Source organism: Quercus robur, chromosome 5, assembly GCF_932294415.1.
Source record: "Quercus robur chromosome 5, dhQueRobu3.1, whole genome shotgun sequence".
NCBI classification, from domain to species: Eukaryota; Viridiplantae; Streptophyta; class Magnoliopsida; order Fagales; family Fagaceae; genus Quercus; species Quercus robur.
Genome location: NC_065538.1, coordinates 12,950,153 through 12,962,218, shown reverse-complemented (window position 1 = coordinate 12,962,218; position 12,066 = coordinate 12,950,153). Strand labels below are relative to the sequence as shown.

General features: G+C 32.1%; 1 protein-coding gene and 1 pseudogene across 1 annotated transcript; one reads left to right on the top strand and one right to left on the bottom strand.

Moving 5' to 3' along the window:
• Positions 1–256: 256 nt before the first annotated feature.
• On the bottom strand, positions 257–783 carry LOC126729013 (probable histone H2A.3; annotated as a pseudogene).
• Positions 784–9,796: 9,013 nt separating this feature from the next.
• On the top strand, positions 9,797–11,840 carry LOC126725189 (inorganic pyrophosphatase 1-like). Its single transcript, XM_050429737.1, has 4 exons — positions 9,797–10,050; positions 10,360–10,481; positions 10,585–10,786; positions 11,293–11,840. Exons 1-4 carry the CDS (start codon positions 9,913–9,915, stop codon positions 11,644–11,646), a joined length of 816 nt encoding a protein of 271 aa, XP_050285694.1. The 5' UTR covers positions 9,797–9,912; the 3' UTR covers positions 11,647–11,840.
• The last annotated feature ends 226 nt before the right edge of the window (positions 11,841–12,066 follow it).

The window sequence follows — 12,066 nt, the reverse complement described above, 5'->3', positions numbered from 1 at the left end:
CAAGTTTGAAGCGAGCACAATTAGTCCCTTAAGTTTTAAAACTGAGTTGTATTGGTCCTTTTACTAACTGTTGTTAACGGTGTTACTTACATGGCTAACGGAACAATGACTTGGCATTTTTTTAAATGATGTGACATGTTTTTAATTAAAAATTAAAAAAAAAAAGTTTTCCCGTTAGATGAAATTGAAAAATCATATTGACCGGATTAAAAACAAATCTAGATTAAAAATAGATCTTTGAGAAAGCTCCTTCGGTCTAGTCATCGATTGGGCCGCTTTTGGAACCGGCGTTGGTTTTCTTAGGCAATAGCATGTTGTGAATGTTGGGCAAAATGCCACCGTTTGTGATGGTCACAGACCCAAAAAGCTTACTCAGTTCCTCGTCGTTACTCACCGCCAACTAGATATGACGTGGCACTATGCGTGTCTTCTTGTTGTCTCTTGCTGCATTCCTAGCCAATTCCAAAACCTAAAAAAAATGAAAAATTCACCGCACAAGACTTCTTTTTAAAATCGATAACAAAGAAGTAAACTTTTACTTTTAAAAGAAACGAAAGTAACAGAATTTGTAACTGTCAAAAACTGTAAACTGACGTTGGCGGTGAGATACTCGAGGACGGCGGCGAGGTAGACAGGGGCGCCACCGTCGACATGTTCGACGTACTTGCCAGTTTTGAGGAAATGGGTGATATCGCCGACGGGGAACTGGAGACTGGCCTTGCTGCTCTGAGATGCGCTCTTCTTGGCGGTGCTTGCGACGAGAGATTTGCCTCTTCCGACCATTGAAGAAAGCGAGAGAGACAAAATGGACTTTTGGGAATCGAAGAAGGTTTGAGAGGGAACTGGATGCGTGTGTGAGTTTCTTTGAATAGTGTGGAATGTGAGAGAAGATGAGTTGGGGTGCTCTCAGATCCTTCTCTTCAATCTCAGATCCTTTCTTCAATCTGATATTCCGGCCAGCCAAAATGATGCCGCCGGAGCAAATCCTTCGCCTACAATGCAGTGGCTATGCTTGATGATGGTGGATTGATTGTTGATAGGAATTTAAAATATCAGATTTGTTTTTAATCCAGTAAATATGATTTTTCAATTTCATGTGGAAACTATTTATTTTATTTATTTTTTAATTAAAAACATGCCACATCATTTAAAAAAAATGTAAAGTCATTGTTCCGTTAGCCATGTAAGTAACACGTTAACAGCAGTTAGTAAAAAGACCAATACAACTTAGTTTTAAAACTTAAGGGACTAATTGTGCTCGCTTCAAACTTGAGGGACCAATTACGCACACTGGGTAAACTTCAGGGACTAATAGTGTAGTTTCGCCTTCATTTTATATATGTTTATACCAACCCCTCCCACCCCAAAAATAAGAAGAAGCTAAACTATGATATGATGCTTGCCCACTATGTGCAATAATGCTAAAATTAGAAGCTTCGGTAAGGGTTAAGACTAAGATGTACAAAATGGCCATGATTTGAGAACCCACTAAAACGCTTGATGTGTCATGTACGACCCAACTTCCTTTTCAATCTCACATTTTCCACACTTCTTTTCGGCCCTTTTAATCTTGCTTTTTGTTTTGCACAGAGTTTGGTGCAAGCCCAATTATCTTGTTTTTGTCCACACAAGATAGGCCTTTCATTTCATATGTTAACTGAGGAGCATGTGCAAACAGGGCACCCACCGAAAGAGAATAGCATCGGTGCTCTTGTTTGAGTGTAGAGATAAAGAAAATGGTCTATGGCTATCCATTAGCTGGTTTAAAATACTTGTCAATGGAATATTGCAGCTGGGAATAGCAAAGGAAGAGTGTGACTGTGAAGTCTTAGCCACTTTTCAAGTTACCTATTGGCCCAAATAGAGGTGAATTTCGTCTAGTTCAAGTTAGGCCACCATGGAACCAACTCATTTGTGTGAAGGAAGAGAATTATTAAAAATCAAGCTTTTGATTAAACTGCCAAATAATATAGTAACTTCAATTAGAATGGTACCACTAAGGATTTGTTGTAGTCCAGCTCATTGTGATGATGATATACATCTATTCACTTTTAGTTACGTATGATCATCATAATGGGTCCAGTACACACACTTGCGGCACTGAACTCAAACTTTATCCTACCACGTAATATGGGCAAGTCAAGTAGTGGCATGTTGCCTCTTCTATCCCTAAACCAATAATGCTAAGTTTTTGCAAATGCCTATGACCAAACTAGACTATTTAAACAATTTAATTAAATGGGTCCTAACATGGCTTGGACAAATATAAGGCTACTAGTGCCTGGTTTTTTTTATTTTTTATTTTTTTAGGAACGGGATATGAAAAGGTCAAGTAATAGTGATGATCTTATCAGCTCAAGGATCCGAACTTGGAACATATTTTACAGTCAGATCCTTTCATGATATAGGTAACCAAGAATGTTATGTTATGCTACAACTTGCTAAAATCAAAGTTGATCAAATAGAGACTTGGACCACAAATTACCCAGCCAATTGCTCAAGTAGATACGTTTGGCTATCAGGGGATAAATTCATAAGAAAGAAATTAAAATACTGAAAATTAGCGACAAAGAACCATTTGATTTGATTTGATTTTTTTTTTTTTCTTTTTTCATTCCATATGATAGTTCATTGAATTTTTTTCCAAGTGTAAATTGTTATATGGAAGGAGAAGTAGAAAGGGTCCATTTCAATCGCAATTAAGATTTTATTTCATGGATCTAATATATAGATTATCAAATTATTTAAAATTTTAAATGATATCATCGATATGACACTAGTTACCCTTTTAATTTTGGCATATCTAATTTAAAACAGGAAATAGACACTTTCTCTGTAAATTCGTCTTTTAACTTTTTAATATATTTTTTCTCAAAAAAAAAAAAACTTTTTAATAGATTTGGCCTGTATTCAAAGTTTACAAAAATTTTGATAGTTAACGTTTGAATTAGATTTGTCCCATATAATAATATTTAAACCTATAATATCCATTCTAATTAAACTTGGAAAAATGAAATAAACCTTGTTCATAAATTTGTTATATATGAAAAGTTTATTGAACTTTTGACTAGTTTAATAAATAATATAAAATTAGATTAGATTTGTCTTATAAGATTAGATTTGAACCTCTAACTTTCGCTTGATAATGTTTACTTTTTAATGTAGACAGAAATTTGAACTAAAATTCTTCATTTAACTCGAGAAACTCTACTAATAGAACATATATAAGATACTAAAACATGCAAACTTTACTAATTAGAACATATGACACTAAAAAAAAAAAGAACATATGACTATGACACTCACGAATATGGTGTGTGACACACTTGGACATGTGAAATGTGTAGCCGTGTGAGTGTGCTCATTGTTTTTGCCCATTTAATTTCCTCGACCGAACGTTTCCACTTTCCGCAAGAAATGTCCCATAAAGAGAACAGCAACCACAAATTAATACAAAGTTGAAAACGGTCCATATATGTCCCCGTGAACTTGAATGGGCCGTATACATCTAATGCAGTTGGGTGTCACGTAAAGCAACATGCATGAGCATGACACCACACTGTTTAATCACTTAGATTCTCTTCTGATTTCCACGTATCCAAGAAAGCAACAACAAAAACAAAAGGAGTAATCCAAATTGCTTTTCTCATAGTATTGTTTAATTTATTTATTGAATATAATGATTGATATTGAATATTATAAGATCCCACTTAATTCAGGCATTATCACCTATTGGTGTCGTACCTGCCTGCATTAGTGCCTTATTGATTCTGATTTTTTTTTTTTAAATAAAAAAAATCGTTTTCTTTTGGGAAAATGGAGGATTAGGTTTAAGATTATTGTCCATCTCAATAATATCATGGGCACAAATCAAGAGGCCCATTTGGCAATTTGCGATATTGGATATTTGTATTTTATTGAATTAAAAAGCAGGTATTCCACTTTTCCAATAGACGATGCTGGACTAAATTAATCTTTTCTTTTATATATGTCGAAATGGATTGAGATCTTCTAGAGTTCTTAGGGTACTCTACCATGTTGAGTTCTTTTAATCTTAACCTTTCATTTATAATAAAATGTTTAGATTTTGCCATATCATTAATCCACTAACAAATCTAGCAAAATAATGATTTTAAAAAATAACTGCTCATAAATGATAGTTATTACCTTAAATGCGAATAGTGGCTATGACATTGCAGCATTAAATGCAAAAGAAATTTGCTTATTTAGAAAATTGATTATTATGCACATAGGCCAAGAAGCATATATGTGTATATATATATACATGATGTATGAATGGCAGAGATACCTGAGTTTTCATTCCAATTTTTTTAGTCTTCTATAAATTTTATTAAAATTAAGCATATACATGTTTTTTATTTCTTTCTTTTCAAGTACATGATTGGCACTTAGGATCATAAAATACGATTTTTCTATGTCCCATTTCAGTCAAGCCTATGCTTTGAAATTAACAACCAAAACGATTTGTGGAACAAATTGAAAAATGAAGAGGGGAAGGAGAAGATGACTTCACGTTTTCTTAGAGACCTGATTTAGGTAAAAGAGGTAAGGCAATAATTATCATTTATGAGTAGTTATTTTTTAAACCATTATTTTAGAGGATTTGTTAGTGGATTAATGATTTGGAAAAATATGGACCTTTTATTATAAATGAATGGTTAAGATTAATAGAACTCTACATGGTAGAGTATCCTAGGAACTCTAGAGGATCTCAATCCATGTCGAAATAACAAAAATAACTTCTTCATTTCATTTTGGTGTCAAACCCTTAAATAATAATGAGAATACCTTCTGTTCGGAGTTGGCAGAAAATGGCTTGTTTATGCCACCAATCAAGAGCTACCACATCAGATATTTAATGAGGAAGCAGTACACTCTATAATATAGGATTATAACCCAAACTCATCTAAAATTATCAAACACGTATTCAGAAGCAGACTTGGAGAATACCTTACCAATGCCTAACCAAGCCATCTCCTTCTCTCCTCTAACCATCGGAGCTCTACTCCGCCATTGGAGCCGCCGTGGCATCATTCTGAGCCGGCGCCGATGCACCCAACCTCAAGGTTTGAGCTGATTTTTGTTTATTGTTTGATTAGTTTTTTCCCTAAAATTTAGGTTTCAAAATTTTGATGGGTTTGGGTTATTTTTTGGATATCAATATGTTCATATTGGTGTGAGTTTTGTTGATTTATATGGATTTTGCTTTTTTCTCTTTGGTATTTTCATGGGTTTTTATTTCCCCAAAGTTTTCTACAGAAATCTTGGATGTGTCCCTAGATTTGTTGTGTGAATGTAGGTTTGGAGTTACTTTAACAAGAGAGACATTAGTAATGATACTATCAATTAATTAAATAGTGGAAAGGTCCCTGGGCCCTGACTAAGATGGTAAAGGTGAGCACTGAGCAGTGGGGTCAGGGAAGATCTTAAAAGCCACATTGCAAGTGAAATTTGTACCGATGTTATCTCTCTTCATTCTTCCATTCCAAACCTGCGTTTTTTTGCATGGTTTTGAGAAGAATGTTTTGGATGGGTTTGGGTTATAATCCTACGTTATAGAGTGTACTGCTTCCTCATTAAATTTCTGACGTGGCAGCTCCTGATTGGTGGCGTAAACAAACAATTTTCTGCCGGCTCCGGACAGAAGGTATTCTCAATAATAATAATAATAATAATAATAATAAAAGAAATATTTTGTTAACAATATTTTTACAACATTTTTATAACAAATTTTAAGTAGCAGGTTATTATTGCTGTTACAGGTGGATAAAAAACTAATTTAAGTTATGAATTTAAATTAAAACCAATAAGTGAGTTTCAGTTAACTTAATTAGTAAAGTTTTTAATGGTTAAACAAGCGACTGGGGTTTGATTCCCTTCTACATTAAAAATCGATTCATGTCTTGGTCTGATGATAAAGATTATAGTTATCAGAAACAGACACTATAAATTGAAACTCTATAAAAAAAAATTAAAAAAATAAAATAAAACTAACAATAACTTATCATTTAAGATTTATTGAGAAAATGTTGCGAATGTCCCACTTTTTTTAAATGATAAAAGAGAGTACTATTTTGATGATAAAAGGTGATGGTGTGTCGTTCTCTTAGGCAATCATAGGTCCCTTAAATTATTATTATTATTATTATTGGATACATTGGTCCCTTGTTTTTGTGACTACTGACCACAGCAACATGGTAAACCAGGATGGTCAAAGAACTCATGATGAGTGATGCATGAATCTAAGGATGACTTACCATTGGCAGCGCACAATAACGTTGCTTATTCTAGTATAATAATGTGTAATATTAAACAATATAACATGAATAACATAATCTAATAAACAGCATGGTATTGATAGGGACAATTATTTTTTTATTTGAAAGAAAACCTGTATATTATCAGTTCATCACTGCTCGTACTTCTGAATTTTAGTTCTGTGTCTATCGGCCAGTATTATATATACAGTCAGACTTTGAAATTTGAATGACCATGCTCATGCAAACCAATTTTGACTTGAACAACCCAATCCTAAAGCAATAGAAATTTCTATTTAATTAAAGCCTTTAGAGACATACAGTGATGTGAACCTGAAGTCATGATCACAAGAGAGGATAAATAGGAGATAGAGTTTAGCCCAACCACTTCCACCCCAAAAAACAATTGAAATATATATAGTTAGACAGATTAAGCATGGCCATTAAGAAAAAGTTTGCTTTAATTAGTCGCTTTCCGTCTTTTATGAACTTCTATTGTACACCTATCATTTTCTTTTGAGGGTAGTGTCCTGTTAAAATTAAATTATTAAATAAATAATTATTATTATAATTATAAAATAAGTAAATAATTTTAATAAAAAAATTACTTTGAGTTCTAATGGTTTAGAATTTAGTCTTTATAAGTGTTTATCTATTTTTATATTTTAAAATTCTCTTTGAGTTTTGTGTTAATTTCTTAATATGAGATATGAAATGAGCTTTTTTTTTTTTTTTTTTTTTTAAGTAAAATATATAGAAAGTGTTTGATCATTCCTATTTGGGCTATATTTTATTTATGTCCTAGCTAGTACAAACAATAATAAACAAAATAGTTCCCCAATACCTATTTTTTCCTAGTGATAGTCTAATTGAAAAAATCAACACACTCACAAATTAAATACAAGGGCAAATTTTAACTTACCTACTTGTGATTTGGCCGAAATTTAAGTTGCCTACTTGTGATTTGAAATTTGACACTTTACCCACCTGAAGTTAACTTAGTTAAATTTCTATAACCCACTTCTGTTAAAAACATGACTAAATATGTAATTTTACTCCACTTTTATATCTCCCTCCTCCAAAAACACAAAAAACATAAAAATACAAGATCAAATAAACTAAAAAATAATCCACTGAAACACTTGCATCATGAAATTTCAAATCATATGTAATCAACTAAAATTTCGGTCAAACTTCAGGTGGGTAAAGTATCAAATTTTAAACCATAGGTAAGCAACTTAAATTTCAACTAAATCACAGGTGAGTAAGTTGTAATTTGCCCTAAATACAACAACCAAAACCAAAAATCAAAATATATACAAAAGATTTCAAAAATTGAGAATATAAAAAAAATTATAAAAATTTACATAAGAGAACCAAGAATTTAAATGGGCGTCCATTATTTTGTTTCTTTATAGTAAACTTACTTTAGTATAATAACCTATATGCAAATTCAAAAGTAGAGAACAATAAGTAAGATGAATTTATTATATTAAAACATAAGAGTAAATTGCATTTTGAAAAAAAAAAATGTGGGGTGTATTGTGTGGGATTTAATTTTTGGGATGACTTATTAGTTAAGAGAGATTGTATTGAAAAACCATGACTAAATATATCTTATTTTAAATTATTTTTAAATCTTATCCTTTAGTAAAAACATGGGTTATTTTTTATATATAATTAATATACTAATTAGCGAGAGTAGCCACACAGACTTTTAGTTTGAAAGAATTTTTTTTTTTTATATATATAAATTATTGTTAAATCTTATCCCTTAGTCAAAACATAGGATTTTTTTTTAATAAAATTAATTTACTAATTAGTAGGATTAGCCACTTGACACAATCACGGCTTCTAAGCCTAACTTATATATATATACACACACACACACATTACACACACTTATATTTAATTGGAATATAATTCGCTTTGTGCTTATTTTATGTTTTGTCAAGATTAAATTAAATTAATTAATGATAAAAAATTGATAACTTATAGGTTAGCGTATATATAGTTTATATATCATTCTTGATTTAAAAAAGGGAAAAAGAAAAATACCAAACATAAAATTAAATTAAATGAAACATAGAGTCAATTCGTCATTTTATCCTTTGTAAGTAGTAAGTGGTCACATCTGATCCATAACTATTGATAAATAACAATTTCATAAACAAAAAATACAAAAATTATATTTTCAGAGGTTTAGCTAATTTATCTGAATATTCCTGATTGAAGAGTTTTTGTTGCATAACAAAGAAACGTAAGCAGTAATGTGATAGGTAAATGTGATAGCGTGAACAAGAGGTTGGAATTGAATTTGAATTCCTTCTGTAATTTGCAAAGGAACAAACAAAAAACAATCTTGTGTAAGTGGTCACATTTTAACCACAGCTATTGATAAATAATAAATCCTAAACAAAATATAAATTACATTTTCAGAGGTCTAACTAATAGACTATTTGGTTGAAGAGTTTTTGTTTGCATAACAAAGAAACGTAAGCAGTAATGTGATGGATAAAATGTGAAATCATGAAGTGGAGGATGGAATTGGATTTGAATTCCTTCCAAAATTTGCAAAAAAAAAAAACAAAAAAAAGGAAAACAAAGAACAAAAATGAATTATAATCATACATTAATGATTTTAATTTGAACCCATTATTGATATTACTTTTTTACCCGCAATTAAAAACCAAAAACAATTTTTCACCTAAAATTTATTGTAAAAATGTTGTGAATATGTAAAAGTATGAAGTAGAAGTTTGAATTGAATTTAAATTCCTTCCGTAATTTGCAAAAAAAAAAAAAAAAATCAGAAGAACAAAAATGAATTGTAATCATACATTAATATTTTAATTTGAATCTATTAACCGTCAAAAATAATTTATTATTTAAAATTTGTTCTAAAAATATTATGGAGAATATAATATTTATCGAAAGATAAATGTGAAAGCATGAAGTTGGGGTTGGAATTGAGTTTGAATTCCTTCCAAAAATGAATCGTATATTAATTAATAGAAGTTATGTTACATGGCTGCTTGGCTGGTAATGAAAACGTGGAGTGTGACAAAACCAATCCTAGCAGCCACACACAAAAGGGAAACCGGACCATACCCAGAATATTCTCAATGCTGGTGTTAAGTGGGTTTCATAGGTGGCTGTAAAGTGAATTCAATTCCCTTCGAATATTCGCTTATTCCCGCTTGTTTCCCTCATCGATGCACCTAATTTTTTGCAAACAAATTCACACCCCTCTTCGCCATTTGATTCCCCAAAACCTGTTAAAGTCATCTAGGTCGACGTGTAAAACATTATGTGCCACTGTTTTAATAGTGGGGTCTTGGAAATAGACATATTCTTAGAAGAAAAAAAAAAAAGAAACCATATGGACCTCTATGCCTATAGCCTCTCCAACTTACCAGAATCTCTAATAATATTCACGTAATATTCCTTTGGAATCCAAATCTACATGGTTTCACATTCGCACCGTTCTTTTTCACTATAAATACCCTCTTCCATAGGTTTCAGTTCTCACACAAACATTTGCATTTGGTACTAGGAAGAACCCAAACAGTTCTACAAGAGTGTTCCTGTTCTGGGTCATTGAGTTTTTTCTGCATTCCGTTTTAGCAAAACAATGGCAGGAATAGTTGTGGTTTTCGACTTTGACAAGACTATCATCGATTGTGATAGTGACAATTGGGTTGTGGACGAGTTGGGTGCCACAGACTTGTTCAATCAGCTTCTTCCTACCATGCCATGGAACTCTCTTATGGTATGTCCTTCATTTCTTTTTTATTTTTACATGTTTTCTTTTAAGAATAATGATTAAATTCACAATTCTTATTTATGTTTGATTTGTATGTCATCGTGCTTACGTAAATTAACGTTTTTTATTTTTGGTCAAGAGCCTTGTAGTCAGTGCTTTTCCTGATTTTTTTGAGGATTCGGGTTCAAATTTCTTTTCTAAAAAATGTTGATTTTGATGGACATGGATGTGACTTTGTTTTGAGGATTTTCTTTTTTTTTTTTTGGATGAGAAAAGAAAATTGATTTCTTGTTTTGGTAAAAAAAAAAAATACAGGATAGGATGATGAAGGAGCTCCATGCACAAGGAAAAACCATTGAGGATGTTGTAGAGATTCTTAAAAGGACACCTATACATCCCAGAATTGTCCCTGCCATTAAAGCAGCTCATGCTTTAGGGTACATATAAATATCTCCCTCTTTCTTTGCTCTTTTCCATATATTGTAAAGTTTTTCTTTTTAGCAGAGTGAAATAACATGGTGGCATGGAATTCATTTTCAGGTGTGAATTGAGGGTTGTAAGCGATGCAAACCTGTTTTTCATTGAGACCATTTTGAATCATCTTGGTTTGAGAGACTACTTTTCAGAGATCAACACAAACCCAGGCTTTGTGGATGAAGAAGGAAAGCTAAGGATCTTCCCCTACCATGATTTCCACACATCTCCCCATGGTTGCAGTAACTGCCCTCCAAACATGTGCAAGGTATATTAACTTATTATTCCCTTTCATTCTTGATTGTTGCAAAAGTAAGTAGGATAATATATTTTTTTTATAGAGAATATGTAACTTTGGGGAAGTACAATTTTAATCTTTTGATTTAGGATTAAATAAGATTGTATTATATAATTTGTGACTAAAAGACCAATTTTTTGACCAAGATGAGAAAGTTGTTGAAATTAAACCATGTCACGCCGTCACGATTCTAAACTTCTCTAGAATAATCTAATATTATAATACATAATGGTATAGGGAGCCTCTAATTTTCTGAAAGTGTTATCATTGTTGATATCCACGTGGTTTGTGCTAGGGAAAAAGCTACTGCATAAATTCCTATAGTATTGGAACTGGTTTTAGTTTTTTTTTGTGACCCCACTAATAGTATTATGATGTAAAAATTTCTCTAGCCATTGACTGTGGTTGTCTATGTTTGTGAGTTATAAATTTATATTTTTCTGAATTTTGGCTAATTGGGTTTTATGTGACACTAGGGGCTAGTAATTGAAAGAATCCAAGCTGAGCCTGTGGAGGGTAAGAGAAAGTTCATCTATCTTGGGGATGGTAAAGGAGATTACTGCCCGAGCTTGAAACTTGGAGATGGAGACTATGTGATGCCAAGGAAGAATTACCCATTGTGGGATCTAATTTGTGAAAGCAGGTTGTTTGTTAAGGCAGAAATCCATGAGTGGATAGATGGGAAAGACCTTGAGGAAATTCTGCTAGGCCTTATCAACAAAATCTCCATTGAAGAAAATGCTCAATTTATTTCCCCTGATTGCAAATTGCAGACCATTGCTGTTTCTGCTCATGAGGCCATGCCTCAAGCTCTCCGAGTTCAGCAATAGTAGCTATAGCTAGAAGTAGTTTGAATGTTGGCAAATGCCAAATCTTAAAAGTATCTGACAAAAACTTTGACAGGAATGTTTTGTCTGTCTTGCATTAAAAAAAAAAAAAAAAAAAGCTTGTAACTTTGTGATGTTCTCTTTTATGTAGATTGGACAAGTACTGTTAAATATACATAAATTCCAATTTGCATCAACTTGTGCACACATACATGTATGAGACATGTAGTAGCATCATGTTAATATGCATACAACTTGATGTTCCAAAAACATTGTATGAGACATATTGCAGCATCATGGCATCTTGGTACATTAAGAAAAGAAAGAAAAAAAAAAAAACGACAAGTTGGGTAGAGCATATTTTGGGAAGGATCGCTAAAGATGGCACAAGGAATGTTGGAATCTGATGCCATTGCCCAGCAA